Below are 16,563 nucleotides of genomic sequence, written 5' to 3' on the forward strand. Positions count from 1 at the left end.
TTTGCCCGCTGACAAAATTATTTTGGATTGAGGAACAGGGAATACAAAACATGGTCAATCACCCGACAGAGAGAAAACAGCAATACATCTCTTACAGCACTAAAATGGCTAAAATCAAACCTGAATCTGTATGGATCTGTAGTGGTCATTTTATTTGCCTTGCTTGTTATTTTGTTGGGTGTTTGCATTGTTCTCCCCACATCAGAGGGGTTTCCTCCCGGTGATCCAGTTTCCTCTTAACAGTCCAAAGACTCACAGGTTAGGTGCATTGGAAACTCTAATTTACCCCTAGGTGTGAATGCGAATGCATCTGTCGGTTTGCGTGTGTTAGCCTTGTGATGGATTGACAACCTGTCTAGAGCGTACCCTGCCTCTCGCTCCGCCCCTCACATCCCTGAGCAGGATAAGCAGTAGAGCAGATGGATGGATGGATACATGGCATCCTCAAAATAGATTTGATGCCATAACAGATTCTACAGAAGATGTCTCTATCACGTGTTATTTGAAAAGTTTAAATCTTCTGTTATCACTCTGATAAGAAGAATAAAAAGGAAGGAAAAATAATAATGGTAGAACAAATCTTTTGGTCAACAGACACCCATGCGTTCAAGCTCTGAAGGCTGCTGCCAGATGGCCCGGCCTCCTCCTCTGCATGGTCGCAAATACCAGCCCGTGTCAGTCAGCTCAAACAGAGACCCAGAGGGAGGCTGGCCTTCGGGTCCGTCTACTGGGTTACATGTGAGAAGTTGACGGGCTGCGGAGAGTTAATGAGGTCCGGCGCTAAATTGATTGGCATGAACTCAACCAGAGCTTCAGAAATGTGGATTAAAGATGTTTTAATAAGGACTACGGTGTGTGACTACTGAGGACGGAGGAAGTGTTTCATAATCAAAAATCAGAAAAACAGAGGCATAGTTATTCTGACTCAGCTGTGACTTTCAGTATATATTGTTTGTTCAAGACCCTGACTGCTGCTGTGTGTTGATATTGTGTACAACAAGCTTCTTGTACTTGATCTCAGTATTTTACCGGTCCAAGGATGAAAATAAAGAGTGTTTGTGCGCACAAGCGCCCACGTTTCCAAGATAATGGAGCTCCAATAATGAAAAAAGAGTTCTCCTCTTGCCCTCATCCTTGACACTTCCAAGTAGGGACAGACAAGCAGCCTTTTGCTGCCTGTTAACCTGATTCTTCAGCCTGTTTCAATGACAGCCTCTGCCTTGGTGTGTCCTCTCTCTCCTGCCCTTTTCCTCTCCTGCCCTCTTTCTCCCCCCTCGCCATCACCTTCCTCCTGTCCTCTCATCTCATCTCACTTCATCCTTGCCCTATCCTTACCTGTAATTTCTCCTGCTGTCTTCTTCCTCCCTTCAGACTGTTCTCACTCCCACTGTGCTCCACTGCATGTCAATAAACAGCCCTGTTCCTTCCTTCCCTTATCCGTCTGTATGTCAGCCTGTCTCATGAGGAGCTGCTGCCACGTCCCAGAGATAAGACAGGTCATATTGGGCAGGGCAGTGACATTATGTGGCTTGAAACACAATGCAATCAATTCAGGTGCATGCATCCCGTGCTCTCTGATTCTCTTAGAGGACACCTGTGTCCTTTTAGAGAAGTTAATGAGAAGCAACAGCAGTGCCACAGTGACAAGCGAAGAGTCATCACATGCTAAGAAACACTTCTGACTCTGCAAAACTGACTTCCCAAACTAGACTTGTCACTCCCTACGGAGCCCAGCTTCTTTATCTGTTTTACGGGACCAGTCGCAGGCCAGTGTCTGGTGGGTCTCACAATTACAACACTAGAAATTTACAGTAATGAGCGTTGGCCCCAAGGCAAGTGACAAAATTGCTGACTTGGGTTATCGGTCATTGAAGTTTCCAGACCTCCTGTCACAGGGTGTTACATGGGTGTTTTTTCACATTCTTGGTGCATAGAGTTCCCTTTGTAGCTTAGGCAACTGTTACGCTATTAAAACATCCTTAAGTGTGGTATTTTCCCATCCTCTCCAGGCTTTCGTCCAAGAGGTGAGAGGTTTTCCCTCTCACTTCTAAGGGGAGACAAGTCATTTAGCCACATAGTCACTGTAATTTCAAAAGGACTCAAAAGACTCTAATTTTTATGTAACAGACTGTACAGGGAAAAAAAACGTTCACTCTTAACTCTGTTAGCTGCTCTCATTAAAATAACTCACTAGATACAACTCAACACTCTACAGGATAACCCACACCAGAGACGAGTTCAGGTAGACAGAAGTGTGAGAGAACATATAGAGCCTGAAAATAAGTGTAGGTTTTTACTCAGGAGAGGGAGGAGCTCTCTCCCCTTTCGTGTTTTTCTTAACCAATTTGGATGGGGAAAGTTAGCAAGTGTCCAAGACCTGCAGGGGGAATAGAGCACCGAAAGCATGGGGAAGACGTATAATAAATCTCCAAAAGCGAGGGGACTGGGCTCATCCACAGAAACTTAGCATGGCTGTGGAAGGCATACTTGTGTCACGACAGCTGTAATTTTACACTTTGGTTAACTAGTCCCCTTTCATTCAAGTGTTCAAAATCTAATGATAATATATTTTGAGATAAATTTGAATATAATGCTCATTTTTTTGCACCCCGTTGCTTTTTAAAATAGCATGTCACAGTCCACCCTAAATGTGTGAGAGTGACCACGTCTGCTGCCACACAACGTCACAAGGGAGTAAACCGGAGAATGGGAGTGCATTAACAACGTCACCATGTTGTTACGGTTCTGTTTGGCTGCTCACCTTCCCTGTCTCCTCCCTCTCTCCTCCCATTCGTCTCTGCTCCCATCCTCCCTCTGCAGTGGACGTGCATCGCATTTGGAGCAGCAGGCAGCAGGTGGAGATGACATCATCTGCACTGCAGCACACTGCAGCACTGGGTCTGAACAAAGACATGTCAGCCTACTGCTAACTATCCCCTCTCTCCCTTCATCTCTCTGTCTACATCTTTCCCCACCTGTAAGCCAGAGGGAGAGGAACAGCATAGCCTCATGCCAAGGCAGGTTGTAGTGCTGTGACCTATCTCAACCCTCAGACTCCCCTCTTGACACACGCACTCAGTCTGTAACAGGCTGTCAACTCTTCACTTCACCTGCCTCAAGATGGTTCCCACATAGGAAGAAACATGGCAAACACACCAACCTGCTCGGTGTGAGCGTGATCTGCTGATCTGAAAGCATGCTCAATTACACAGTCTATAGCACACCCATTGATCGAAGGCAGAGACCTCAACGCTGTCCTCCACGTCCATTGTTCACAGTGCAGCATGTTGTAGCTGAAAGCAGTAATTTACCGGCCGGTGACATTAGGTTTTTCTGTCCAGTGATAGCAGTTACTTGACCTCTTTATACAGTGGCTTATAGGAGGTTTGACTGTGACATTAGCTCTCCATGGAGCCCTGAGCCATGACTGCCAAGGTACCATAAAGCGGAAATGTCACCAGGTCGTGCTGTGAAGGCTCCCCACTTAGAGTCATTAGGTTCCTACCTACGGTGTCACCAATGAGAGAAACGAGTAGGCAGAGTACACAAAAGCACAGCAAAGAAGATTTATAGACTCTATTTTTTCATCGTTTGCCTTTCTCTCACCATTTTTTTTTTTTTTTTTTTTTGCTGGTGTACTGAGTCCTTCTCCTCCCCTTCATCAATTAGCCAATAGCACGCAGGCAGACCATACACACACAGCCATGTTCCTGTCGCCTAGTTACCGCTCGGCAGCAGGTTGCCACAGAAACGGCCTCGTAGTGGCTAAATGGGGAATGCTAATGCAGTCTTCTATACTCCCTGCTGCAGTGGGCTCTCTGTGCCCATCCCATTCCACTGTCTGTACACAGCATACTTTCTGTGTGTTTGTGTGTGTGCTTGTGTGTCTGCATGCTCACTCATACTCGCAAGTGTTTGTTGTTTTTCAGTGTGTAGGTGAGGGGGGGGGGGTCTTGTAATCTCACGTGAACATATTGCAGCAAGTATAAATTTCAGTGTTTGTAAGTGTTTGGACTCAATATTAGTTACTCAAATACATTTTTTGCAGAGATTAAAACCTGCAGGGCCATTTTACAGTCTGCTAATTTTTCTCACTTACACCCTGTTTATTTTTTGTGCTTGTTTCAGTAAATTTAAATATGTGTAGTCTTTAGAAGTCATTTGCTCTGCACTTTGCTCAATTGGGTTTGAATTATGCAGCATATTCTGTGTTTCTTATATAGAAATGACCTTTTCTTGTTGCAGGGCTGAAAACTTGTGCTGAGACAACCCATACAACCACTTTGACACAGGGTACAAAACAGTAGTCGCCTCTTAAGCATCCTGTAGAAACTCTATTATTACTCTATGTCTTATGCAACTCCATCCATCTTGATGTAAGGAAAGGCTGGGTTTTCAAGGACTCTGGATAGGTGCAAGTTGTGATTGATTTAGTACTGTCAGCCTTGTGGTCCTCTTACCATACAGGCGCATGGAAAGGGGGGTGGGCTGGGACTCCTTAGCCATAATAGGCTGTACTTAATCAGCTGGAGAGGGCCTTCAGCTGCACACTCCCCCAGAGCATGTCTGAAGCCCTGTGTGAAAGGGTGGACGCATTAAACATGTCCCCACTCATTTGCCGATCATTCAACCTGTACTCGCCTGCTGGGGCTGTGTTAGAGTGGTGCAGGAGAGATGGCGGCAGGAGTTTAGTGATGGGAGCCGTTAGCAGATGATTGATGGGCCTGAAAGGTTATTTTAGTAACGCCAATGGTTGTTGATTGATGCTATTGTTTTTCACTGACATTCTGTAGAGATTGATAATGATTATCAGGGTTTTGTGTGTTATAGCTGAAACGAACTTGCCATCAGTTTTGCAGCATCTCAGAAATTAGTTTATTACATTTGTGCAAGTGTTGATTGCACGCCTCATGATTTTAAGCCCCAAGTCACTGCGACAGGGTTAATGCTGCTCAGAGGAACATATTAGCTGCAGCTTGTGGTGCGTACTTTGTGATAATTTGTCTTGTCAGGACACAGGGTTGTTTATGCCGCTAACAGCAAAGACAAACATTTTTTTTAAAATTTGCACACTGGATGCTACTTGTGTGCTGACGTGCTCTTCTTCTGTGTCCCACTGTTTGCTCAGATAACCAGTTCAGAATGTCTATCCTGGAGCGCTTGGAGCAGATGGAGAGGAGGATGGCGGAGATGGCCAGCCACCAGCAGCCGAGCAGCGCAGGGAGTGGTGGAGCTGGGGGTGGAACAGGGGGGACAGGTGGAGGCGGAGGGGGAGGGGGAGGAGGCGGAGGAGGGGGAGGGGGAGGCATCAACAGCCAGTCACAGGTAAAAAGCCACATCACGCTTTTCATAGGTTGTGCATTAAGACAATCATATTACATGTGACGATGCGTAGCAAGCACATTGTTTTGTTATTGATTGAATGATTGAGAAGTGAGTGATTTTTCTTGTTAAAGAGGAATTGAGAACAACCAATAACGACTTGCTCGTCTGTGTATGTGAGTGTGTATCTGGCCAGATGCAAGCAAGCAGCTCCTTTGAGAGCCGTGTCGTGGTTGTCTGTGAGAAGATGATGAGCAGAGCCTGCTGGGCCAAGTCCAAACACCTAATCCACTCCAAGACCTTCAGAGGCATGACACTCCTTCACCTGGCTGCAGGCCAGGGCTATGCCACCCTCATCCAGACACTCATCAAGTGGCGGTGAGAACAAAGTACTCTAGATACTGTGAAATGGTGCTTTGGTTTGTAATTGGTGTGTACCGCACCAAATGGCAGTGGGTTGCTGATTGTTTTCTCTCTTCCATCCAGCACCAAGCATGCTGATAGTATTGATTTGGAGTTAGAAGTGGACCCTCTGAATGTTGATCACTTCTCGTGCACGCCTCTGGTAAGAGAGTTAAAGTTAACATCTTTTAGCAAGAATGAAGAAAATCCTAGTTTGCGTGGTCTGTTGTGAGAGAAACCTGTAGTAGGTGTAGACTTTAACAGTCCAGTGTAATGAAACCCCCTAATTCCATTTCTCTGCCTTTTCTTATCTTTCCGTTTTCCATCCAGATGTGGGCGTGTGCACTGGGTCACCTGGAGGCGGCAGTGGTCCTGTACAAGTGGGACAGACGTGCCCTAGCCATACCAGATTCCCTAGGCCGCTTACCCCTGTCAATTGCCCGCTCTCGTGGCCATACCAAATTGGCTGAATGTCTGGAGCAGCTACAGAGGGAAGAGCAGCAGCCACCAGCCCCTCTACCACCCACAACTCGCATGTCTTTCTCCCCGGGCCCTGATGCTCCCACCACAGACAGCTGGATGGTCAGCTGGGCAAACGACAGTGTAGTTGCACCAAGCGGCAAGAAAGGAGGTCCTGCCAACACTACAACCACATCCAGCACCACCAGCCTCAATCCAGGTCAGTAGACCTGGATCTTTTTTGCATGTCTCTTACACTCAGAAGAAAAGTCACTGACTAGAAGATCCCCTATTCCCTGTTAGTGTATGACAAACAAAGTCAGTGTTAGTGTGTTATGCAGCTAATTGTCACATGTTCTGTTTTTTGCAGACTTAAGAAGGCCCAGGTCAGAGCCCTCCAACTACTACAGCAGCGAGGGCCAAAGAGATCTCCCACTAGCTAAAAAACATAAACCCAACCCAGAACTCTTTCAGAGTCGGCCTGACAAGGCCATGTCTGTTCCTCTGAGCCTGGAGCAGCAACAGCTCCACAAGCTGTCCTCTAGCCCCAAGAGCCTGTCCTCAGAAGGCCTGAGCTCAGACAAGGGCCTTGCTACGGGAGGCAGCACAGGGACAGCCAGATGGACCTCGAGAGAGAGTTTCTCCGGCAGCGGCTTGGGAAGGAAGGCGCTGGGGGTCGGTGGAAGCAGTAGCCTGGGGAAGGAGAAACTGGTCAACCGGTTACGTCAGCGGGAACAGCTAGGCATGCTTGTGATGGCAGACAGAGAAATGGCTGAAGCGGAACTGCTATCCTACCGGGAGGATCTGGAGAACCAGGACTGTCTCACACAGATGGATGACCTGCAGGTAATAAAAACAAATGATAATAACACTGTACTCGATCACCTATATGTGACGAACCTGGCACCAGCACTGCCAAAGAATTCATTTGGGCCATAACATTTTGCTTTTGAAGTAAATGACTGCATCACAAAAATGGTATACCAGTCAAGCTGAAAAGTGGCAGTGCTAAGTGATCTTCTCAATTTTAAAACACTGTTTTTGTTAAAGTTGATGAAAACAGAAAATGCAAAGCCTTACATACAAATAGCTATAGAAAGTTTTGCATATACGGTAAAGCATGTGCACTATCAGAGCGAGGACGTGATATGGATATTTTGATGGCACCAGTTTTTGAAGTGGCATGCATAAGACCTACAAAGTCACCAGTGAAGAAAGCATGGCAAGATGACATTTAAATTGGACATAACAGTGCATTGCCACCTTTTTTACATCCACCCTCTGCATTGGGTAGGCGACACACAGCAGGCCAACCTGGCACTCTGTTAATGACCATCACTGCATAATAAACTCTCAATTGATCCACTTCAGTAGCCAAGATATTATTTCAGCCATCCATCTCAGTCTAACTACTCCTCCAGTTGATGAAGTGCTTTATTAGAAATTTTAGCCTGCAACAATATCATTCTCATCATTATTACTCTCTCCCTTGACATTAGATCCAACATTTTTACCATAGAGTGAGAAAATTAAACCTGCTTGTCAAGACCATGCACAATCACCAAACTACGTTGTTTCTTAACATATACTACATATAGTGGTAAACTCTGACAAAGCAAATCCTCTCCTCAGTCATGTTTGTTTGTCTCAACAAAACAGGTAAACATGATGACTCTGGCAGAGCATATCATTGAAGCAACGCCAGAGAGAATCAAGAGGGAGAACTTCACCTCTGCAGACTCTGTGCCCTTAGATACGTCAGGGGTCAGCAACACCATGAACTGGCTGGCCAACTACTTGGGAGATGTGGAACAGCTGCCGAGCATCATACACTTACGGTAAGGGGCAGGGGACAGCAGATATGCATATTGCATAGACGGCATGTGGGTGTGCGTACAGCGTGTGTGTCTTCCTCACTGCAGAGGTATTCATCCTTTTTTCTATGCTTTGTTCCACTGTGGTATTGTCCTAGGTTACTACTTTGTTTGAATAAAATGGGTGGGGGGTAAAAATGAACACTGAGGTACACGTTTATTCGTGCCACACATACATTGCCAATTTAATGTCAGAGTGAAGTGTAAGTGTTAAGTAAACAGGTGTTGTGTAAGCTTGCATAATCACTCCCAGCAGCATTCATAAACAAACAATACAGAGGTCTGAAAAGAAGTGACATTTGTTTGTCATCTTCTTTCCTCAGATCTCTTTATAACGAACCCCTTACCCCATCGTCCAACCCCAGCCTCAGTCCTGGCGGGTCTCCGCTGAGAGAGGGCTCCCTGGAGAGGTCCACACTCCCATCCCCAGCTGACTGGAGTGAGTTCATCAATGCCTCCAACAGCAAAGTGGAGCGAGACCTGGCCCAGCTGACTCTGTCAGATCCAGAGCAGAGAGAGCTGTATGAGGCTGCCCGCCTAGTCCAAACTGCCTTCCGCAAGTACAAGGTACAGGCCTGGCGCTCAGGTGACATATGCTTGGTGTACTGCAGCCCACAGCGGGGCAGGGCTGTACTGTTAGGACTGGAGTAATTAGATGGTTTTGTTTTGGGCTTTTGGGGAGATGTTGAAGGGTTCGTGTTTATTTGGTTCCAAGCTATGGAGCTCTGATTTTTGCTGTAAAATTCATGGTTGTAATACGGTTCATCAGCATCTTCATCTGGAGATATAATGTTTCTAATCACGCTTAATATTATTCACATTTTTCTACCTCTGTTTCTGTCTCATCCTCTGTTTCTCTGCTCATATACACATGACAACAAAAACAAAGAAATACAGATATGTCCCTGTGGTTTCAGCATGGGAAGGTGGCTTGAGCAGAGCATGGCCTTGCTTAGAGGAACGATGCATTGTCCCCTGTATCCCTACTCTAATTAGACACAATTAAGTTTATGTTCTCATCTCTCTGTCTCTCTGTCTCTCTCTCTCTCTCACTGTCCCTCTCCCTCTCAGTTAGGTGTTTGGAGCCTGCTACTTGCCTGTTTATAACTAGCTCTCTACACACCAGTCCTGTTCCCCCTGCCCGATCCCATCCCTCAACTTGCTACCCACACCCCAGCTACACGAGTTTTCATATGACAAACTTTTCGCTGTTGTTCACAGTCCTCTATTGTGCCGGCTGAAACTGAGGTGGACCTTTGGCTCTCTGTCGCTCCACAGCTTGCCTCCTCCTCCCCACTGCTCACATGGGGGCCGGTCCACCAGGGGTGAACTCATTCCAGGGTGGCATTCATTTGCCAGCCATCAGGAAACCTCAGCGAGACTTGACAGAGCAACTAATTTCGTTTGTGGCGAAATGCAGGTTCTACTGTGACCTCTGACCTATCCCACTCTACTCTCCAACAGGGACGGCCGCTCCGAGAGCAACAGGAAGTAGCTGCTGCTGTTATTCAACGTTGTTACAAGAAATACAAACAGGTAGGTACCACAAAGTGTTGAAGTGTTCCTGATTTGAAATTGATTGATTGATTAATTTATTAGTGTATATTACGGTCTTTATGGAGGCAGGTCTATGAATTAACTATCTTAATACTCTGCTTTCAACATTTTTATATTCAACAGAGTTTTGGTGAATATTAGGACATGTTAGTGCATCATTCACAGTCTTTCCCTTTTTCTGTTTACAAGCTAACATGGATAGCCTTGAAGGTAAAACATTTTCACTACCAGCAGCTGAATTCATTGCCAAACTTCAGACTGTGTTCCTCTACTCCAGCCTGAGCCCATAGCACCATTGCGGCACTCACACACGGCAAAGCATGACATATTGTTTTGCTCTGGTCAACAGTATGCACTTTATAAGAAGATGACGCAGGCCGCCATCCTTATCCAGAGTAAATTTCGCAGCTACCATGAACAGAAGAAGTTCCAGCAGAGCAGGAGGGCCGCCGTGCTCATTCAGCAATACTACCGCAGCTACAAGGAGTTTGGCAGGCTGAAGCCCCACCACCGTGGGGCAGCTGCTGCCCTGGTGCAGCACAAACTGAGGTAGATACTCAGCCACATGTAAAGGCCAAATACTGGAATATGCTAATCCTGATAGAGACAGCTGGTTTAATGAAGATACCACTTTGTCATGCTACCTATTACAAAACTAATTGCAAGAGTTAAGTTATTGGAGTTGTTGAAGGAGAAGCGGTGCCTTAAGTCATTTATGGACATTCTATTATTATGGGCAAGTCATTTATGACGATTATAGAGCTGATGAATAGTCAGTGTCTTGTCATGAATTTTTGTGTTTCAAAATGATTAGACTGTTTTGCAATAGAACCCTGATAAACACTGACTTAAATTAATATTCACAGAAATGTGTGCCAGTCTTCAACTGCTGCTCTACAAACAGTATAACCCTGTCATCTATCTGGTGTTTTATAGAGGTAGTCTGCTCACAAAGAGGCAGGATCAGGCTGCCAGGAAGATCATGAGGTTCCTACGCCGCTGTCGCCACAGGTAGACCCCGACACTGACTAACAAATACTAACATACTCATATATACACAAACTTTTACATAGGCGAAACAAAACTTCAATGGTTGGTTCACGGTCTAAGAGAATAATATGCCATTGAGTTAATGGGTAAGAAATTGTAGAAACTACCACTAATTTCCTAATTTTGCCATCTCTAAACCATTCTCTTTATTCGGTGTGATGTGTTTGATTTACTTTTGTTGGAAAAATTGGGTGGTTAGAAATGTGTCTCCAACACCTAAGCTCCACCTCCCTCCCCCTCCACTGTATTTGGCCCCCACCTATCCTCGCCCCCTCCTTCACAGTGCCTACTGTGTGCTAATAGCTGTCTGGTATTGTTTTGCTGTTTATGCCAAGCCCCTTGATGGACCATAGACTGTTCAAGCGGGTGAGTGCAGCCTCAGCAACTCAGTTCGTGCCTCTCTCTCTCTCTCTCTCTCTCTCTCTCTCTCTCTCTTGCTCTGTTTATTCTGTACTCCCCTTTCTCCCTCTTAACTCCCCCTCTGTCTCTCCCTCTCACTCTTTAATAATACAATTATCTCCTCCTGGGGTCTCGGCCTTCGCATTCTCTCTTTCCTTCCCTCACTCTGATTCTCTCTTCTGCTCTCTCTCTCCCACCCCTCCACCCACGCTGCCTCCTTCTCCATCACTGTTGCTTGATGCCTGCTTGCATGAAGGCTGCCAACTGGAGCCACAGGTGGACTGAGAAGCTCAGATTTAGAGCAGAACCTATCTCTAACTAACAAAATGCTTATGGATGACAATATCACTGCAACACTTAACAGACACTTCTCTGACTCTCTTTATCTCTGTCTTTCTCTCCTTGGAAATTACTTTTTGTTCATGATTGTTTTTTTATTTTAAATTTTGGTTTCGTGTGGTTTTGCAGATAGCCAGTTTGAGAGAACGGGAGGCTTTTTCTCGATCATCTTTTATTCTGCTGCATGACAAGTGGTGACAACTATGGGCCTTGCTCTTCTACCTTTAGGCATGCTATGGGCCTGCTGTTTCTCAAGTAGTTGTCTGTCTGTCTGACTGGCTGTGTGTCCTGTTTCTAGCCACTCAACAGACTGAGAGGGGAACTTATCCCCTTTAATTTCCAAAAAACTGTGTCAAACTGTTGAATGTAATATGCCCATTGGTTCATAAAAAAGAAACAAATTGAAAAGCTACATACAAAAAGAAACAGCTGAATGGGAAAAAGCTACAAACACCATATATAGCATGTATAGAAGTTTGAGCATTTGATTATTTTCACAAATCTTTAACCTCCTTGCTGTTGACGTTCCTGTTTACCTGTTTTTACTCTTTTCATATCTGCTTTTAACTGTCCTAAATTAGGGCACCGTGTTTTCATAACAGATGAGATTGTTGATGTAACCACCTCTTATGGCAGGCTTGTCTGCTGCACTGTGATAATAGGTTAGGAAGCTGTGATAGCATATAGGTCACAGTGAAAAAAACAAACAATAGGTTCCTTCACCCACTGGGACTCTGGCACAGAGCTTTAATGGATTCATCCCTCCAGGGGGTACACCAACTGAGGATGAGAGGATGCAGCACACAAACTTACATTTACACACACACATACACACAGGGTTTGTGTGCAAACACTGTATCTAAGCCTGCACGTACCTAGTTTGCTTCTCTTCAGTACATAAATGTTGCAGTGTTTACCTTTTGCTAAGAATTGCCAGAGAGGGACTTAATCCATAACTTGATGGGGGTTGATGTGTTAAAATCAATTTTTAGGTTACAGAGTGCTGTGTACTCAGCAGGCTGACGGCTTTTTGCTCATACACTTGAGACACAATGTCCCTTCTGTGAACCCACACCAGCTTCTGGTGGTACTCTTTTGTGAACTGCCAGACAACGCATGTATAAAGGCTTGAAATTCAGAAAATCCATAACTTTTTTCCCACAAATTTTGAATTTCTTCTCAGACTTGACTTGTTTAGAAAGAATTCTTAGTATTTTTAGTTTTTATATGAGGAAGTGGCCTCTACTTTGACCATTAACATTAGTCCAATGATTCATTGTTTTTATCACTGAATAAATAGATTTAAAAATGTGGAAGGATAGTTGTACATTGCATTCTGATCTTCATTTGTCGTAATCAAAGGTTGTCACATTAGCGTCACATGCTGCATTTTGTGCAAAAAAAGTTTTTCAGGGTGCAAGTGTCACTTTGAAATGAGTAATATCAAATTAGAATAACTGTAATTATAACAACTATAATATCATCACCATATTGTGTTGGAACATTTAAAATTAAATTCCCTTCATCACAAGCTTTCTTGTACTTATTTTGTCATAAAAGTGCATTTTATCCCAAATGTAATAAATGAATGTAGTAATGATTCTGTAATTGTGCCATAATAATCCCCATTTGTTCATTCCAAAGTGCAAGTTCAGTTCAACCCTGACCAACATTTCCTTTCGCAGACCAGCCGTAGTTCCGGATCTGGGCTGACTTGATATTGTTCTGATGGTTCTGGCTGAACGGTGTGATTACTGTTAAGCCTGTGTGTGTCTTGATAAGCTTTATACTCAAGTCATGGCTGTTGCATTCATGGCCACCTGTCTGTGTCTGTGTTCCAGGGTGAAAGAATTGAAAAGGGCAAGGGAACATGAGACCCCTCAGAAGAGCCCCCTCGCGATGTGACATCACTCTCCTGACTCCTCTTTTCTTTTTCATTTGTACCCAAGACATTTTACAAGAGAAATGGAAAAAAAACATCAATGCAAGCACTGCAATTATTACTACTTCTGCAGTGTTACTGGTTCAACTAATATTACATGTACAAGAGCATTTTTTCACATATCTTTTATTTCCACTGACTTGATTTTGGTCGGAGAGTGGCAACTTCTACGGGATTATAAACTTTAAGGGGTGGGGGGTGCAGAACATTTGCTTCGTGGCATTTTTTGCACTTTTTCATGGATTGCTTTGTCTTTTTTGGATATGAAGAGGTTTTGGACGATCAAGGAAGCAAACGCAGGACATGTGTGAGGAGGTCTGTCACACATGAGGACCTGAAGAGACGTAAATTAAGGCTGCTGCAGAAGACCTCAGAGGATAGGGAGACCATGCAGAAACACTCTGGGCTCTAATTGTATTTCATAATTTTTTAAGTGACCAATCAATTCATTTGAAGAAGGATTTTTTTTTTAACCAAATATATTGGTAACCCACGCTCCCACTTCTATCCACTGCTGTAGATGATATAGTATTCAATTTAGCTCAACAGTTGCTCCTGTCCCACTGTGCTCTACCCCACCAGTCTGCCCACATGGGTGGAGCTACAAATGAATGTAGTCAGGGGTTTAACCATGCAGATGCAGATAAGGGATAAAATATTTGTTTTGCCATTTCTTAAAAACAAAAAAACCCTATGCTTTAGCGTTTATATTGTCACTTTATTACTTGAATTTGTTCCATACTGTCCAATGTATTTGTTCCATCATGTCTAATGTATTGATGATCTGTATCTTCAGACTCTATGTTGTTGAATCCTACCAAGAAAAAAATGCATGACTTCTTGGCAAGAAAAGTCTTTGCTTGTGTGCTTATGGTCTAGTCTTTCAGCCTATCCTATGATTTTCTTTCTGTTTCCACTTTAGTGGTACACATATCCATCTTTTCCACCATATGTTCTACCATCTCAGTGATGAAGCTATCCCTGTATTGTCCGGTTTCTTTTTACTTTGGTTAAGTTTGCCTTGTTCAATTTATTGCTCCTCTGAAACCTAACAAGAGAAAAGAACTTGCCTATTTTGTGTTGTAATGGTTATGGTCATGCAGGTTACTACTGTTCTTTTTAAATGAACTTCAGAGCCTGTGAAGGCTTTTGAGGGGAAGATCACATACATTGCCTTGACGTCTTAGAGATTCTTTGAGGGGTCCCTAAGCTTGTCCCAAAATAGGGGTTTGACAAATCCATATTTTTGACAATTGAGCGATTTCTGTATATAAAGAAGGCTGAAAGTACGTAGGAAAAAACATTTACCCAAAGGGGATTGTATTTTAGAAATATATTATTTTATTCATTAAAAATGGGTCAAAAACAGGTACGAGACAAAAACAGAATATTTGTATAGTTTTGTTTGAATGCCTAAGAAGTATGGTTGTATTGTTTGTATATAGTGTAAATACCTGGGATAAAAATGAGCTATGTGCATGAAAAGTATGAACAGAGTTAAAAGGGAAAAAAAAACAACAAAAGCAGTAGTGGCTATGCTCTGTAAAATTAAAACTATTTCACTATTAGAGTATTTTATTTTATTTTGATCGTTCTTGAGAAGAACATTTTTGCTAAAGCATGATATCGTTGCAATATGAAAAAGTTAAAAAAAAAAATACTGTATTTAGAGTTAGGAGAAGTCTGCAAAATTATCTTAAAACAAGTACAGTTATGTTTACTTTTTTTTCTTTTGTTTGTTTTGGGCTACCAAGAATCTTTTGCCAATGGTGCCAAGGTATGTGAATGCTATATAGCTTAAGAAGAGAATTAAGTTAATTTTTGCAGAGCAGATAATCATACAAATGAAATACACACTAGCACTAAAGACCATGAGATCACAACTGGCAGAGGATCACTAGATCAATAAGGTACACAGTTTGCAGAGGGAGTCGTACTTAAGCAGAAAGGATTTAAGTCTCTCATATCTCCACCATTCCCACAGATAAGTGAAGTATTTTACCATCAATGAATATACCATAGCAAAGTTTGAGTTTTACTTTTGTTGTCATTGCAAATGGAATGTGACTTGTTTCTGAGGTATATTGTCTGAGCTTAAAGATTGTAAATGGCAGCCTTGCCCACGGTGTCCCTATAAAGTAATCCATTTTAATACTCCCGTACATGGAAAAAGATTGAATTCGCCTCTTTAAATGTTGCGACAAACATTGATTTACCAATCCCAAGTAAACTGGTGGCCATATTTTCCGAATACATTATGTTTTAATGGAAAACTCCTTGATCAGGGCTGCCAGGGTCAAAATAGACCTTGTATTCCAAAAGAGCAAAGGTGTCTAGTTGACAAACATGTAGCATACTGTACATGACTGGATTGCTTGGTCAAGCTTACGAAAACACATTTGCTAAATGAACAGTCAAAGGTGCTAAAACGATTCTATCCGGAGGGACAGCACTAAAAGTTGTCATCCATCTCGACGCAGGGGTCAGTGAGCCAAAATGACTGTAATGCACTGGATGTGTCTAATATACAGCAGTTTTGATAGGGATGTACAATACACTGAACAATCTGAGAAAGAATACACATGAGCTGCTGGTGTACAGGTGCCTAGTGGTTGCTGCCTAATTCTAATAACATATAAATACCAGAACTACCAGAAAGTGTATTGTGTATCCAAGTAATGACATGTGATCATTCAGCAAAGTGCCACTGAAAAACTTTTGTTTTTTTTTATTGAAGTGTTGTCATGTTTGTCATATAATTTTTGGGCTAAATAGGTATTTCTCTTTTTTTTTTTCCTTGACTGACTGCTTGTTGTTTTTTTTGTTTTTTGTTTTCTGTTGTTTTGTTTTTCACTCATCTGATATGTAAACTTTATTTCCTGAGTGTTTATGTAGAAAGTGCCTATTCATATCCTTATAATGCCAAGCTTATGTCAGAAGCTTAGCATTAATGTACCTGAGGCTGAGAAAATTTTGAGAGAACATGGTCACCTACACGCAGTGCTGTATCTTCTACATGAACACACATGATCACCATCACCTTACACCCACCTAAGCCACAATATGATATCCCCTCTATCACACCAGTATCAGTACGGCACTCCAGCTTGTCAACATGCTTAGTTTTTTTCTTTCATCTTTTTGCCTTAGTTTTGTACGGGGACAGCTTGTTAAAATCACATTTAGAAATGCCACTACTGGGGTTTGTTGCCCTGCATT

The 16,563-nt window shown here is 43.3% G+C and overlaps 1 protein-coding gene across 1 annotated transcript in view; it reads left to right on the forward strand.

The window, feature by feature from the left end:
* camta1a (calmodulin binding transcription activator 1a) overlaps positions 1–16,141 on the forward strand; it is a 279,419-nt gene extending 263,278 nt beyond the window's left edge. Inside the window, exons 11-23 of the mRNA XM_040152963.1 lie at positions 5,129–5,239; positions 5,276–5,325; positions 5,504–5,700; positions 5,809–5,887; positions 6,055–6,403; positions 6,554–7,029; positions 7,843–8,021; positions 8,381–8,624; positions 9,522–9,593; positions 9,964–10,163; positions 10,551–10,625; positions 11,000–11,030; positions 13,244–16,141. Coding sequence (XP_040008897.1) covers positions 5,129–5,239; positions 5,276–5,325; positions 5,504–5,700; positions 5,809–5,887; positions 6,055–6,403; positions 6,554–7,029; positions 7,843–8,021; positions 8,381–8,624; positions 9,522–9,593; positions 9,964–10,163; positions 10,551–10,625; positions 11,000–11,030; positions 13,244–13,276 — 2,096 coding nt within the window. The 3' untranslated portion in view covers positions 13,277–16,141. The remainder of the gene's footprint in view (positions 1–5,128; positions 5,240–5,275; positions 5,326–5,503; positions 5,701–5,808; positions 5,888–6,054; positions 6,404–6,553; positions 7,030–7,842; positions 8,022–8,380; positions 8,625–9,521; positions 9,594–9,963; positions 10,164–10,550; positions 10,626–10,999; positions 11,031–13,243) is intronic.
* Positions 16,142–16,563: the final 422 nt, after the last annotated feature.

Source organism: Xiphias gladius, chromosome 18 (assembly GCF_016859285.1).
Source record: "Xiphias gladius isolate SHS-SW01 ecotype Sanya breed wild chromosome 18, ASM1685928v1, whole genome shotgun sequence".
Taxonomy (NCBI): domain Eukaryota; kingdom Metazoa; phylum Chordata; class Actinopteri; order Istiophoriformes; family Xiphiidae; genus Xiphias; species Xiphias gladius.